The 16,923-nt window shown below is 44.5% G+C and overlaps 1 protein-coding gene across 9 annotated transcripts in view; it reads left to right on the forward strand.

Moving 5' to 3' along the window:
- OGDHL (oxoglutarate dehydrogenase L) overlaps positions 1 to 16,923 on the forward strand; it is a 2,607,259-nt gene that overhangs the window by 499,916 nt on the left and 2,090,420 nt on the right. For all 9 annotated transcript variants that reach the window (XM_069610806.1, XM_069610810.1, XM_069610809.1 and 6 more), the window contains 2 exons: positions 4,509 to 4,624; positions 15,889 to 16,043. In XM_069610806.1, coding sequence (XP_069466907.1) covers positions 4,509 to 4,624; positions 15,889 to 16,043 — 271 coding nt within the window. The remainder of the gene's footprint in view (positions 1 to 4,508; positions 4,625 to 15,888; positions 16,044 to 16,923) is intronic.

Consider the following 16,923-nt stretch of genomic DNA (forward strand, 5'->3'; position numbering starts at 1 on the left):
GTAAAGATATTACAACACAAACGGACCCCCTACTTTGTAATGTTCCACCCCCTCTCCAGGGATCTCCCCCACCCATTACCGTACTCCACGACCTACCAAACATTATTCATTATGAATATGTGATCAATACAAAGAACCATCGCTATCGGCTGTAAGTCACCATTGTCGTACAACTATACATGATCACGCACTTCTTCTGTCGGGCTGTGGGAAGTTACCACAAGGGCAGGGTTATTAACGTGCCCCAAACCCTTTCAAAGCCCACAAAAAAACTACCCCCACATACAAGTGATGTGGAAGAACCAATGAAATTCCTAGGGGGGGCCCTGCTGGTCTAGGGCTTTCTGTATTCTATAATAAGACCAAAAAGGAGCCATTCCATGAAAATATATTACTATGACTTTGTGAAAGCGCTGCCATACGACTTTCCATTTCGTAAATGTATACTTAATGAAGCCATGGCTTATGTGTGAGAGGGGATGATCTTTTCCAAAATATTGTTACACATGCCCTAGCTGCTAACAGGCTAGCCGTCATGTGTGTTAATCTAGTGTAGGTCTCTCCATCATCGTTGACCCCAAAAAGAAGCAGCAGAAGGGGACAAGGCCTTTCGGTTCCCTCTATGTCCTTCAAAAAGGTTTGAATCGTATGACAGCCCTACCAGACCTGCCAATGAGTGCCAACACTACTGCAGCCCCTCCAACACAGGCGATTTGTTCCTGGGAACATTCTTGAGAGTCTGTCTAGAGAGAACTGCCACCAGTGTTTCAATCTATAACCATGCATCTTGCATGGATAGCCATTGAGGTTGACCACGTTTGCTGGGAAATGGCAGGCCAGGGATCCCTATCGATAGGAAAAGGGACGTCCCATGCCCAGTGCTGTCTGGCCTTCTGCGGTTTCCGTACCTTGATCGCCACTAATGGCAAGTAAAGTTTTGAAATTGGCCGTCTGGATCCCATATGTGAATTAAGAATCTGCTTGAATGCTGTAAGTGTGTGATTCAAAAAGGTCTGCCAGGATCGGTCTGTTAGGACACCCTTCAACTGTAGAAACATGAAATTGGACAACGGGTCTCCTCCCAGTTTTTCGTCTAAAACAGGTTTGGAAAAAAGACCCTTTTCCCACAGTTGCCCTGCTCTCATCAAGCATCGTTCATAATGCATCAGAAAATAGAGGGGTTTGTGGATCCTGTCCATGATCAGGGGAGCCCATAAACAACTCCAGGGGGAGGGCCAAGTCGTTATCTCTTGGGGCAAGGGGGACCTCCTCCCTAATGCCCACAATGTGGGCACGATTGGGTGCCTCCGAACTCTTCTCTGAAGTTGCCTGCTAGGGACCCACAATCACTCCCCTGTCATTTCCCTTTTTAAAGATTGGCCTAGGAATGGTAATCTTTCTCTTCAAGCCGTTTCTTCCAAATTGGTTGGTTACTCTGCCGAAGTGGGTTTCAGACGTTAGTTTTACATCTCAAGTGTAGGCCCTTCCTTGATTCTGGCATTTTCTTTCAGATTTTCCACATTACTAAGAATAGTGAATGTGTAGAGTTGCCTGTTTCTTCCAAATATCCAGTTGGGGGTGTGGTTAGATGCATTTAAGGCTTATGAACACAGAACTCTGGATCTCAGAGAGGCAGCTCTTGGTTTTGTAGGTTTATGCAAGGAGACATTTTCGTCACCTACTTTGGTTATGACTGAAGCAAGTGCAGGCAGGTACTAGTACTTCTTTTTTTGGGGCGACATCCTCCAAGGCATTTTGGGTTGGAGCAAATTGAAAGGGCGTTCTTAGATCTGCAGATTGGTCTTTTGAGTCTGTGTTCAGTACTTTCTGTTGGAAGCGGACTACTAATGCACCAGTTGTGGTTGCCCCACCTTTCAAAATGCTTGCTATGAGGACTTTGTGACTTGAGATAAAATTACCATTTTGCTAGTAATATGATGGAACCTAGAGATTTTAATAAAGGCATATAGAGGAGTATTATCCTACCACGTATTAATTAAATTGAATTTGGACCCACACTAATTATTGCTTGATGTTGTTTCCTCCTCGGGTGCGGAGAGAGGTATCCCATTGTATTGAGAAAGAGGCTGACGGGACTGGTTGCCCAATTGGCGGTTGGTGGATTTATGAAAATCTACATAAATTCAAAAAGAGAACTTAACTAATTTAACTCATTAGGCACCAACAGCAAACCCGTTGTGCCTTATGTGATTATCACCTTTAGTCCCCTGCTAACAAGCTTCCAATGCAATTTCTGTGTGCATGTCTGAAAACTCTTGCTAGTGATAATCTCAATTGCAGGCAAAGCAATTGATTTTGAAGCTATGCGAGGAACATATTTAGAGAAACTAAATGTCGTCCTCGAAGCCCAAGCCTCACAGCCAAGAGCTGAGGCTGTTCAACTGAGTGTGAAGGGTTTGTGGTTGGCAACCATTTTACTAGTACAGTGAGTTTTGTGAGAAATGAAAAGAACACCAAGCACAGCGTGCGTTATGTGTTAAGAAAGAGTGCATGCTTGAATGACTATCACAGACATTTGCCAACTATAAATGTTTGTGATCATTCTTGCGTTTCAAAAATGCTTTGTTTTATAGAAAGCAGCCAGCGATCAAAATTGGTGCTTTTTGTTCACATTCCCTTTCTTGTGGGTGATTTATTTACAGAATGAGTTTAATTGTTTTTATATTCAGTTAGACTCATTTAGTCATACACAACTATTTATTTACAAATCAAACCATTTACAATGTTGAGACTGGATGTAAAGGAGACCACCTGTGGGTCAGTTGCTGGCATGTTGGGGCAAACGCATCACAGGTGCGTCCCAACAGGGGCAAATGCTGGCATTTTGTTATGAACCATCACATGTGCGTACTTACAGGGGCAAATACTGGCACTATTTGGGCATAGCAATTATAGGTGTGTTCTTTCAGTGGCAATACTGGCATTGTTGTTGTCTATACCATATGTTTACAAAACGTTCCTCAGTTTATTTTTTGCATGTGTTGTGCATGTTTAGTCGTGGGTGGAGTTACCGGTTTCTATTTGCACTCCTTTTTTTGCACAGACATATCGTGTGATGGAAGACATGAGCAGCAATAATAAGTGACTAGCAATTAAAAAGACACATATTTATTATTGAAATGATTTGGCTTCTACTAGTGTCATTTTCACTTTGGTATAAAGAAATGTCAGAAGATGGCGGCTCCATGTGGCCTGTGCCAGGGAATTATGGGACTTGCAGTGGCAGTAAACTACTACTAGAGTTGAAATTTCAAATGCCATTTATTCTTGCTGCTGTCAAAGAATGAACTAAATAATTCTCGCCTTCCTGCCTTTACTAAAATCTCTAATTTACATCACATTACTAGTAAAATTGCAGTTATTCTGATTAGTTTAATGCCTGGATGTGCAGTGTAATGTACATGTTACTGCCGGAATGTGTAGTCTTCAAAGGTTGGGTGCATGAGTGTTCAGTAATCTTTATAGGAATGTATGTAAACATTAATTATTCTTAATAATTCGGGCCTGCCTTTGGAATTCATGTGCAGCATTCTTCTCAGATTCTTGCATAATTATTATCCTGCAGTGTTTTATACTTCAAGGTACGTTTTTCTGCGTTGGTGAATGTCTGAATGTTCAATAGTGAATATTTTGCGTAGATACATTTTTGAATGTGTAGTATTTTGTTCACCTGAATGGTCAATATTCAGAATACTTGATTTCCTGGTTGTTCAATATTCTACATAATAGATTTCATACGTAGATATATGTATGTGACACATTCTTCACAAGAGGACAGCTTTATGATGTCACAGTTGTAGAATTCTAAGTATGGTTATTACTATAACTGTTGGCCTCAAAACATTGCTTGAATAGCAAACTAGACCAGTGTGCATGTGTTACCATTTGGGCACAGGACTGACACCAACATAAACTCTTACACTACGCTGGTGGTACTTTGCCTGCTTTTGAGGAATGCTTTGACTGCTCCTGGAAAGCGATTGCTTGGGAATGTCATTTTATAGCATCATTCAGTAAGTTTTGTGGTTACTGGGGCACCTATGTAAGCACAACTGCAGTATTCATGCACATCACTATTTGTGGAACCTTTCATCCTCCGAAATATCCCAAAGTACATTAAAACTTTATGTTCATATGCGACTTTGAGACAACTTTTCATTCTAATTGGGTGCCCGGTTCCGCTCCCAAGCAAGGATGAATAGCTGGGCTCAATCAAAATTTAAACCTGTGACCTGTTAATTTCTACAAATGTCTCAATTTTACCTGCTTACCATCGAACAATCTTGCTGCAGGACTACAATGCTAAATTAGTTTTCAATACACTAATAGGCACAATATTTTATTGCATTCGATCTACTAAGAAAAATAAAGCGCATGCAGTTACAATGTAGAAATAAATGTTTAGTCTATTATTTGTTGCATTGTTTGGTTTTTCATTTGCTAATTTTCTGTCTTTTGCTGTCCCCCTTTAACTCATAACGGCACAGGGTTTTACGGCTTACATGAGTCGGACCTGGATAAAGTGTTCCGATTGCCTACGACCACCTATATCGGAGGCAGCGAATCTGCCCTCTCCTTGAGGGAGATCATAAGGAGGCTAGAGGTCAGTATTGCACTACATTCAGTTAGACGGGAATTCATCCCAAAAACCCACAAGCAGGACCTTTGGTGAAACTTCTAACCTCAGAAATGGGATATTTGTTTTTTTGCCTCTCTGGACCGGATCAAGAGTTTATTCCCCATAGTGAAAATGTTAACTTGAACAAGCCCTTTGAGAAGTTCCTTGCCCCAGCAAAATATCACCACATCTAAAATCTGGCTGGTAGTTCTTTCAGAAATTTCATTGCCACCAGATTGGGATGCCATTGTATATCTTCACCTAATAGTTAGTCTTTCAAGAAATCCAGTTAGCTACATCACATCACATCACATTTGCTAACATCAGATCCTGTGACTAGGTCTGGGAAAATTGGATTTGAGGAAAAGTAAATCAGGCAACTTTCTGACGCATACTGTAACATCACATCATGTGACTGCTTGAGAGAATGCACAGGAAGTCCATGTACAGTATCAACATCCTCTTAAGCAGTTGAAACGGAAGATGTGGTACTAGTTTCCTTTTCACTGTAGGAATTAGAGCAGTATAGTTTCTGAGATGAACGTTAGATTCTAGATGTGATTATTTTTGCTCTTGAGCCAATCACGGTGATCCTGAAAAAAATCAGTGCTCTGCTAAAGGCATCTTTGCAGAACTTCCTCTATGGATGTTGAATCTTTGGGGTTCCCTGGGGATAGTAACAGGATAAAGTGATTTCTGAGGCTTGTGGAATCTGCTTAGATCACATGCTGTGCATAGGCCGACATCTAGTGGAAGCTGCGGAGTATTACAGTTTGTTTTTCGAAGTCGAAAAATGGGCGTCGACACAGGGCGTGCCAGTAATACTATCCCTAGTGTGACGTCCCCTGTACCCATGATCCCTCACGCGTCTAGGATCCCCAGATTGTTTTTTTCCGCCATTCTGGTCGGAAGCACTTCATCGGAGTTCCCTGGCTTTGCCATATTTTCACTCTAAACTAATTCTAATTTGCCCCGTTTGGCCAACCTTTCGTCGATCAACATCTCGACGCCGAACCGGGGAGGAGATCAACGTCGAATACCCGACGGATTGGGCCTTGAGGCTTCCGCCTCGGCTCGGGCCTGGGCCGCTGGCCTCGGCCCTACAAGTAGGGAGAGTGGGGGTGGTACACTTCCACACTCGACACCTTATTACCTACACACACTTGCCCGCTGCCCACAGGCGCGTATGGAGGGTACGCCCTTTCAGTTTTGCCCCAAGTGTAATAAGAAATACCCTTGGGTAGATAAGCACGCTACGTGCAACCTTTGCCTACCCAGAGACCACCCCGAGACGGGTTGCAGGGCCTGTAGCAGGTTTAAGGCAAAAACTCTTAAGGACCGCTCCACCAAGCGTTGGGCCCACCACGCCAAGCTAGCAGCTATGGAGGCGGAGGGTACCTTCAGCGACGGCAGCGACGCCGAACTTTCGGACGGCGAGGGCACCAAGGCGTCGAAGGACAGCCGAACGCACGTCCCCGGCCTCGGAAGGTCGTCCGTCCCGGCGACTATGGGGAAGTCCCCCGGCGACAAAAGCGTTACACATACACACGCTAAACACAAAAAATCCACCCGAGATTCGACGTCGTCGAAACCTCGGAAAGAGGCACAGAAGGAGCGGTCCGAAAGGACGTCCTCTGGGCGGTCCCGGTCGAGGTCGCCGCACGACGTCAGGCAAGCCTCCACACTTGCACAGAGTGCCTCAACCATTAATATCCCGGAAGATCAATCGTCCGGAGACGAACACGACTTCCACCCCCAGACTGCACCCCAGGAAAAGGGTACATTACTTGGGAGTAAAGAGGGGCCAGTTTCGAAGGCTAGTTCGAAAGACAGGGATTCCACCTCCGATCCTCGACGCCAGGCGTCGAAAGATAAGGGAAAGGGGAAACACACTTCCACCCACGGGGAAGGGGGTAAACAGCAAAGGAAACAACCCTTGCAGTCCTCCACTACAAAAGAACTGACCAAGTCTTCTCAGGGCCAATCCATAGAAAGTCCCAGCGAGGTCACCCCAAGCTCAAAACTCTGGTCATGCGAGGACATTGACAGAGTAATGTCAAGGATGTCTTCCTTGGCGAATTTTTTCGAAAGACACCCTGAACAACTCCTAGCTTTAAACCCTCAGGAACATTCTCCCTCAGGGTCAAGGGACCCTATCCCCTCAAATAAAAGACCCCGGGTCGAGACACCATTTAGGCCTTTAGACCCCATCGAGGTCCAACCCTATTCTTACCTCTTCCCTACAGACCAAAGAAACTCTTCCCTTATAGAAGGTCAGGAAATTGACACGCCAGAAGATCCTGCAGGATCAGATTATTACGGCGAAGACGAAGACGAGGATGAGCCAGAAAATAGCCCAGATATTTTCAGAATGGACTCACCAGTCGAAAGGGAAGCCCCAGTGTCTGACTCCCCAATAGATAATCAGCCCCTCTTGAATGAACTGCTCTTTCGGGCAGCTAACCACTTCCACATAGACACACAAGGTGTCCAGGAAGAAAGGGACTTTGCGGAAGAACTAATAGGGGAAAGGAAGCCAGTAGCCCAGACCATTCCCATCCTAAAATCTGTTCAACGCAGAATAGCACCATCCCTTGTCAACCCAAACCTGACAAGACCTGTAAATCCGAGAGTGGAGAAGCTGTTTAAAGCAGCCCAGTCGGACCCCCTATATATTAGAGGTCAACTTAAGCCAGACTCTCTAGTAGTAACCAACACCCGCAAAAGAGCTGGTACACCATTATCTTCCTCTGAGGCTCCCCCCGACAAAGAAAGTAAAAAACTTTATGGTTTTGGCAGGAAAGTAGCTTCCACGGCAGCCTACCAAGCCAGAATCGCGAATTCCACCACACTGTTGGCTAGCTACAACTGTCACCAGTGGGAAGAAGTGGCAGCACTAATAGACTCTGCTCCCGAACCCCTTAAAAGCCAGCTAGCTCGCATTTGTGCGGAAGGAAGGAACGTGTCAGGCTGCACTGTAAAAGCAACTCTGGACGCCGCTGACAATGCGGGTAGACTTATAGCAGAGGGGACTGTCATCAAAAGGCATGCTTGGTTGAGGCAGTCGGGATTCAAAGCAGAAACACAAGCTGCGCTCTTAGACAAACCAGTGGAAAGTGATCTCCTGTTTGGGAAGGCAGTCGAGGACGCTCTAAAAAACGCTAAGGAAGAATTCGACACCCTCAAATCCCTTGGCCAGTTAACTACCAAACCACCTAACCAAAGAGGGAATGGCAATTTTCGTCGCCCCCGCGGCCAAAATTCCAATAGAGGAAATAGCTACTCCCACACCCAGGGTACACAGTGGAACACCAGCTCACAACAGTCTACCCAGGCGTATGGTAGGGGTAGTAAAAGAGGACGTGGTAGAGGCAGAGGCAGCCCCAGTAAAGGAGGAGGCACGCCTCCACCAAAGCAGTGACGCTCAGTTCAGGGTCCCTTCCCATGCAACCCCAGTAGGGGGACGAATATCAAGTTTCACCCAGGCATGGGAAGGGATAACTTCCGACAGATGGGTGCTGTCAACAGTATCCAATGGGTACTGCATAGAACTACTGCAACGTCCCCTAAACCATCCTCCAAGACAAAAAGTCCACTCTTTACAACATCAGAAAATCCTCCTCGAGGAGATCGCCATTCTGCTAGAAAAGGACGCGATAGAACTCGTCCCGGGACACCAGGTAAACAAGGGTATCTATTCAACTTACTTCCTTGTGCCAAAGAAAGATTTAACAATGCGCCCAGTTTTAGACTTACGGCCTGCCAACAAGTATGTCAAGCCACAAAAATTCCGTATGACCACACTACAAGAGGTAATCCCACTCCTAAAAAAGGGGGATTACATGGCAACCTTGGATATGAAAGATGCCTATTTTCATATTTCCATGCTCCCGGCGCACAGAAAATACTTGCGCTTCAAGGTAGACAGTCGCCACTACCAATTCAAGGTACTGCCCTTCTGGATAGCTTCTGCACCAAGGGTATTCACCAAGGTACTGGCGGTGGCAGCTGCACACCTACGCAGGGAGGCAATCCCAGTGTACCCTTATCTGGACGACTGGCTCATAACGGGGGAAACCCCAGGAATCTGCAGGTCAAACATTCAGAGGACCATCGACCTCCTCCACGAATTAGGCTTCTCCATCAACGAGAAAAAGTCAAGTCTGGTGCCAAGCACCTCAAAACAGTTTCTAGGAGCTATCCTAGATACTCAGAAAGGATTGACCTTCCCTTCGGAAGAGAGAATTCGGAACATACTTCTGCAAATTCCGCATTATCAGTCAGGTCAACAGATAACAGTACGCAAAGCTATGCGGTTACTCGGCATGATGGCGTCATGCATTTACCTGGTCCCCCACGCGCGTCTGCGCATGCGTCCCATGCATGAATGGTTGGCGAAACAGTGGTCTCAGGCAAGTGGTCAGTGGGACGATCTAGTGGTCGTTTCGCCAACACTTGTACAGAACCTACACTGGTGGACAAGAGAGAATCTCGCAAAGGGGAAACCCTTTTACGATCCCGAAGTACAGGCAGTGGTAACTACAGATGCATGCCTGACGGGGTGGGGAGCTCACCATCTCCACCACACAGCTCAGGGTCTCTGGTCTCACTCAGTAGCCAAGAACCACATCAATCTGCTAGAGCTTCTGGCAGTATTCCGAGCGCTGCAGGCGTTCGAGCCCCATCTACTAAACTTGTCGGTGCAGATCAGGACGGACAGCACGACAGCCATGTTCTATCTGAACAAGCAAGGAGGGACTCGTTCGCCAAATCTGTCCAAGCTTGCCCAGAAAATATGGAGATGGGCACTCAGACGGAACATCTTCCTGTCATCGCAACATGTTCCAGGGGAGCTCAATTCCCTAGCGGATGCTCTAAGCAGAGACTCCCTCCCAGAAGAACACGAATGGGTCCTTCACAGAGACGTAGTAGAAGATCTCTTCTCTCAGTGGGGTTTCCCCACTATAGACCTATTCGCCACAAGCGAAAACAAACAATGCCCAGGATTTGCATCCAGGTTCCCACAACCGGACTCCCAGGGGAATGCCCTGTGGATGAACTGGTCAGGGATGTTTGCGTACGCTTTCCCACCAACTCCTCTCATCAGGAAGGTGGTGTACAAGATGAACAAGGAATCGATGACGCTCATCCTAGTTGCTCCCATGTGGGCGAGACAACCATGGTTTCCACACCTACGCAGGATGGCGGTATGCGAGCCCATCAGACTCCCAGCCTGGTACAACCTTCTGTCCCAGCAACAAGGTCAAACAGTGCATCAGGAACCCAACTCTATGAACCTAGCAGCATGGCTCCTGAAGTCATAGAGTTTGGACATCTCAAATTACCACAGAGGTGTATGGACATTCTAAAAGAGTCTAGGAAACCAAATACAAGGCACTGTTACTTTGACAAGTGGAAAAGATTCGTTATCTGGTGCCAGTGTAAACAAATCAACCCGGTTGATTGCACTCCTTCCAACGTTGTAACATACATGCTCCACCTGCTGGATGCAGGGTTGGTTTTTAACTCTCTGAAAGTACACCTGGCAGCCCTCTCAGCCTACACCACATCCCATAACAAGGTTTCGTGGTGGAAAGTACCAGTGGTTAAAGCCTTCATGGAAGGAGTAAAGAGACTTCACCCTCCTATCTCGAACCCACCGCCAGGATGGGATCTCAATGTGGTGCTATCTAAGCTCATGGGGCCCCCCTTCGAACCCATGCATAAAAGTAGTCTCAAACACCTGACTTATAAAACGGCCTTCTTAGTAGCCATTACCTCCATAAGAAGGGTCAGTGAAATTCAGGCTCTGTCAGTGCAAGATCCTTTCTTTACTATCCACAAGGACAAACTGGTTTTACGCACACACCCTAGATTCTCACCAAAATTCATATCCAAGTTCCATGTAAACCAGTCCATCGAGCTTCCGGCTTTCTTCCAAAACCCACAAAGCTCAGCTGAGGTGAAACTACACACCCTAGATGTGCGTAGGGCGGTCTTATACTATGTAAATAAAACCAGACCGCTAAGGAAAACAGATCAACTGTTTGTCTCCGTAGCTACAGGCAGAGAGGGGGATCGCGTCTCTAAGGGCGCTATCTCAAAGTGGATTATCAACTGTATACAGCTGTGTTACTCTCTTTCTGAAAAAACTCTGCCTTTTACGCCAAGGGCCCACTCTACCAGAGGCATTGGGGCCACTCTGGCTTTCATTGCAAATGTTCCCCTTGACACCATTTGCAAAGCAGCTACTTGGAGCTCTATTCACACTTTTACTCAGCATTACTGCATTGACACTCATTCCAAGGCAGATACACAAGTGGGACAAGCGGTTCTAAGACACCTGTTTGCTCATGACCCTTCTCACATCCCACCTCCTTCTTCTGGTACTGCTCGCTAATCTATGCACAGCATGTGATCTAAGCAGATTCCACAAGCCTCAGAAGGGATACATTACTCACCGTAATCGTATTTCTGATGCTTGTATCTGCTTAGATTCACATGCGACCCACCCTTCCTCCCCTCCGAGAAAAGGCGCATGGTTGCTTGTAGTCTTACCTTTCTGTCTATCTGCTTGGACTATCTGTACTCACGCTACTCCTCATGCTACCTCATGTCAGGAAAAACACAATCTGGGGATCCTAGACGCGTGAGGGATCATGGGTACAGGGGACGTCACACTAGGGATAGTATTACTGGCACGCCCTGTGTCGACGCCCATTTTTCGACTTCGAAAAACAAACTGTAATACTCCGCAGCTTCCACTAGATGTCGGCCTATGCACAGCATGTGAATCTAAGCAGATACAAGCATCAGAAATACGATTACGGTGAGTAATGTATCCCATACACTTTTTCTACTCTCTCCTTCTTATTACATAGCCATTTGAGATGTGGGCTTGGTCCTCTTCTGACTCTAAAATAGGAGTGGAATTGATACCCCCCCCCACCAAAGAGACATGGAATGATTTCACTGTAAATAGCCTGTGCACTTCTGACAAAGGGGTATTATCACACTGGTGTAGATTCCCAATAAATGAAATCACGGCCTCTGAAAGGTACTACAGAACTATAAGATTCTGTAGAAGTCTGGAGGCAACTTTGCACCTTAACTTGTTTCCAATTATTGTAAAATGCATTTGTTTTGAGGAACAATTTTAAAAGCTTTTACATACCTTTGCAGCACACAATTGATTGTCCCTCCAAAATTGAAAACATATTTATAGTGAGAATGGTAAGACCTCTTCCACTTTTTTTTATTATAGATTGTCCATCTGTACTTAATGTGCATTTCTGTGAATTAAGCAACTACTTATTATCTGTATTTAGGCAACATTGGAAGACATTGTTCTTTACAGATAACGCAGTGGTTGCTGGCAGATGAGGTCAGTCAGATCCAATGGGTTCATTAGTGAGGGTTGTAAAGCCATTGGCATGGTAGAGTTAGTGGTACGATTGAAAAGTGGCTGATATGGGTTCACGTGATGTGGTGGAGCTATGCAGTCTTTTCTGATGGGCTACCGCTACACCCACAATTAAACTTCAATATTACACACTTAAACAGGTGGAAGATGTGAGTGAATACATGCAGGGCTCTCTGAAAGGTTTAGTGCAGCCCAGCATGAGAGAAGTGGAAAAGAAACAAAAGAAGATCTAGGTATGTATGGTTTACACTCTCTTGACAGTAGAAGGCAATACTGTGCAAGCAGAGGGGCCAACAGGAAGCACCAGGAAACGGTAGCACCAGAGGCCTGGATCGAGGGGTTCTGTCTGGATCTGGTGGTAGTGCTGAAGAAAATGAGACGTGAAGGACCTCCTCACAAAGGTGACTATGTGAAAGTAAAGATGAACTTGATGCAGCAATCAATTCATGGCATTGACGAGGTTTGCAGGTCATTGCATCTCCTGAAAAAACATTGTTTGGACCAACAATATTTTTTTCCCCTACTTATCAATCCCAACATATTCTAGGACTGCTAGAATGTTATAAACACACTCTAGTCCTCGAATATGTGGAGAAAATGCTGGATAGTGGAGAAATAAAATATAGTTTCACCAACAATGTTATTTCCAGGTGTTATAATGACTGGATATCATTGCCGAGTGGCTCAGTTTGGCTAAGAGTAGAGTAAATGACACAGAGGACAGGCTGTATACCTCAAGAAGCAGACCCGCAATGTGGCTGTCAAATTGAAAATGGCACTGGCCAGGGTGGAAGACCAAGAAGGACATGCCCAGAGGATGAATGCCCGGATCCTCAAAGTTCCTGGGTCAAAACCAGGAGGATTGATGATGAACTTTGAGAAACAAATCCATGATGCCTGCGGCTAGGCTTTGACTTTATTGAGCATATAATACTGGTAGCTAAGTCATATTTCTTCATGGATGCACAGGCAACATTCCACTTAGTTGAAAGGATGGGCTTGCTGAGATGAAGCCCAGCAAGTGATGTATCCCACTACACCGCGGATAGGAACTCAGTCTGCTGATGTGAAGTAAACCATTGGAAAGAATGCCTCATCGGCTGAGAGATTACCTATTGAGGGGCATGTAGGACAGTAAAGCAGGTAGTGAAAGGGGCAGCTGACAGATGGTGAAAAGGCATTTTGGTTATGACTGGACTTGACACATATGAGTTAGTGAACATTTCAGAGCAAGGGAGATTGACTCCCTGGGACTCAGAATCACCAATCGAAGACGTTTAGTTTGATACGAGGAGTGGAAGGGGGTGCCTGTGGTAGGTGGCCTGCCTCCTTACACAGTCAAAGCTCACTTGTGAGCAACTCAAAATGTAATCAGCCAGTATGCTATCAGGCTAACTTTTAGGGGTTCCATGTCATTTCATCACGGGATGAAATTTCACAGGGTTTTTCTCTGTGGATATTTTAACAAAAAAACTCATCAAATGTTCTATTCCTTAGCACCCACACCCCATATATATACTTTTCTAACCCCCTGAAAAAATGAGTTTTTTCATTAAGATATCCGCAGAGAAAACCCCTGTGAAATTTCATCACGTTATAAAAGGACGTCGTACCCTTTTGGGACCTGAAAGATAAGGGCCCATGATAGAATCGAGCTGAGATGACAGTTTGCAGATTGAGAGCTCATGGAAGGTGACATCATAGGCTTGCAGCTTGGGACATTAATGGCAAATTGGACACTACAGGATGTTGTCCTGGGCAAAGCAAGAAGATGAGCACAGACCATATGCAATCCACTGCAGTATAATTGGAGGTGGGTGGATACTCGTCATAGAATGGATAACATTGTTCACTAAGACAGGACATGGCAGATTACTAGTGTGTATGTAACACATGGCGTTAGACTGTTGAAAACAGGTCTGTGAAGTCTGTTTAATCTTCCAAGTGGGGTTCCAGATGTGGATCTACAGGGGGTGAATTGGCAATGCATTCAGGGGATGTTGCATTGGTTTTGAATGCAGGGGTTTCCAAGTTCACAATTGAAGACTGAGCCCCAGAACAAGCAACACTTCTTTGCAGTGCAGAGGTTTATCGTTCATGCGGGCAATGACTGCGAGAATCAGTAAGTTAGCATTCCTGTCATAGAACGTGAGGAGGTCAAATAACCAAATCAAGCAAGAGGGAAGTCCTGCCCTTTTATTGGCCATAAATGGGGTCAAGGTGGTCGTTTTTGAGAAGACTTGCCTCACCCTAAATGAGTGTGGCACGATCTGCTGCACAATGAGGGATAATTTAATATTTTGAGACCTTTATCAAAGGAGTTAGGGGAGCACCTCATTTGGTCTAAAAATCCCTTAACTTCTTGATGGATTAAGTGGTTATTAGAGCATGCAGCAAGTGGGTGTTGGGTAAGGGTATATTGGATGTGAGGGAACTGTATGGTTCAATGTATATGACTGCAATGTGGATGCTCGAATGCTTTTTGAAAGGATCTAACTGAAGTGTCAACATATGCACTGATTTTTGCAGTTGACTAGGTCCCGCCCTTGTTGTGACAATCCTGGTAAATTTTATTGCATTCTACTAACTTGTGGACACGTGGAGAGTTCTACACCCAATAAACAAGCAATACATAACTCTGGTCATCTTTGCACAACACATCCTTCCTCATTGATCTGATATAATGAGGCAGAGAGATACTGATGGGGTTGTGCAGAACTGTGAGATTCTCCCTCACACAATGACGGATCATGCTCCTCTGCAGATGGACCTGACACTGCGTGGATAAGGTAGATCCACGCTGGAGAGTGAAACCAGATGCATTGACTGATATGGCCTTAAAATCCATGCTAAGCATGGGAATTAGTGTGTACTTTGACCCAAATTGGGACAACAAAGTTAGCAACAAGATATCCTTGTATGATTTTAAATGTAAGAGGGGGATTTGCTTGTCAATGCAAGGGGAGTGTGACGAAATTACTTCTGGTCTGGAGGAGTACAAGGATGAGTAGTTGCTAAACCGCCTGCTCAGCCCTCACACTTCTACAAATCAACAGTGATCCCAATCATAAAGGTAAAACAGACACAGGCTATCTAGCTCATTCGCTTTTTGTGATAATGTGGGCCAAAGTAAAGCTATATTTTTAGAAGGGGTGTGAATGTTAGACAATGGCAACCCAAACATTAATAGAACAACAGTTCCAAAAGAAAATAATGTCCAATCGAGGTTCTATAACTATATATATATATATATATATATATATATATATATACACACATATATATATATATATATACACTTTAAACAGATCAGCTATCCAACTGTTAAAAACACTATAAAAACTCTTCCGAGAGTAAGGAGACGGAAAATGCAGAACAAATGTGTAGGCACTCTGGCTACTTAGAAGAATTGTAAAAGTGTCACTCAAAAGGAGATCTGCTTTAGGAGAAAGAGGCAACAAGGGCCTAAACTAGTCTCCAGGGCCACAAAAATGGACCAACGGGATAGGGCCTCTCATTAGTGCCTGATCCCAGTTCTTAGGCAGTTTGACAGGTGGTGAGATTCTATAGTCTAGCCATGGTCAGAAACAAGAGAAAAAATGCACTATACTGGATAGGAAAGGCCATTGCTGCTACACAGGCTGGGTGAAAAGACCTGGTAACGTGCAATAACTGGAGAGCTTTAGAGGATGGTCCTATTATCTCATATCTGTCCATTTCTATTCACTCTTGAAAATGTATTGGCTTTTTATTCTATTTTTCTCAACATGCCCTTGATGACCCATCTTAGAAAGTCAGATAACTCTGTATTGGGGTTGTTTTTCAGAATTCCTACTGTCAGCACATTGGACTGGAATTCATGTTCATTAATGACGTGGAGCAGTGTCAGTGGATTCGTCAGAAGTTTGAGACTCCAGGCATCATGCAGTTTACAAATGATGAAAAAAGGACTTTGCTGGCTAGGCTGGTGCGTTCAACAAGGTATGGCAAATTCTATTCATCATCTCGATTTAAAGACCTTTCATTTTCTTGCTGCTGTGTTTGCAAGTTCTATTTCGCACAGCTAAGTTAAGTGTGTGTTCAGATTTTATTCTTAGACTTCAAGGTTACATTTTGGAAGTGTACCTGGATCTCTGGATATTACCAGTATATGATAGCCTAAGTGAAGTAGCAATTTTGTTTTAGTGTTTTTCTTTGTGTCTACGTATCCATGTGTGATGAAAAAAGGACTTTGCTGGCTAGGCTGGTGCGTTCAACAAAGTATGACAGATCTTATTCATCATCTCCAATTAGAGACCTTTCATTTTCTTGCTGCTGTGTTCGCAAGTGTGTTCTGTTTCGCACAGCTAAGTTAAGTGTGTGTGGTCAGATCTTATTCTTAGACTTTAAGGTTACATTTTGTAAGTGTAGCTGGATCTCTGGATATTACCAGTAAGTGATAGCTTAAGTAGAGTTGCAATTTTGTTTTAGTGTTTTTCTTTGTGTTTATGTATCCTTGTGCCTAGTGATTAGAGAACAGAACGTTATTGAGGATGAAGTGGCATCTTGTGTGCTAAAACCTTGACTGCCTACACATGTGGAATACTGTTGCTTGAAGGGGCATGTCACCATCTTGTTTTGGGAAGTTTTTTTACATGTTTTTGGAATTGCAACGTGACGTTGGACCCTAATTGAAGTCATTTTCATGCTCTTATTTAAAAACCTTAAAGGGGAAGTTTGGTCAGAAATGTTATTGGTCCAATCGATCGTGTGTGTATTTTAGAGCATAGATTGATTGTTTTAAAAAGCAATGTCCAGTGCAATTTACCCAAGTTTTTCTCACTTTTAATGCATGCGAAAATGACTGGTCGGTACCGCTATC

Source organism: Ambystoma mexicanum, chromosome 8 (genome assembly GCF_040938575.1).
Source record: "Ambystoma mexicanum isolate Mex_15411 chromosome 8, UKY_AmexF1_1, whole genome shotgun sequence".
Classification (NCBI taxonomy): Eukaryota; Metazoa; Chordata; class Amphibia; order Caudata; family Ambystomatidae; genus Ambystoma; species Ambystoma mexicanum.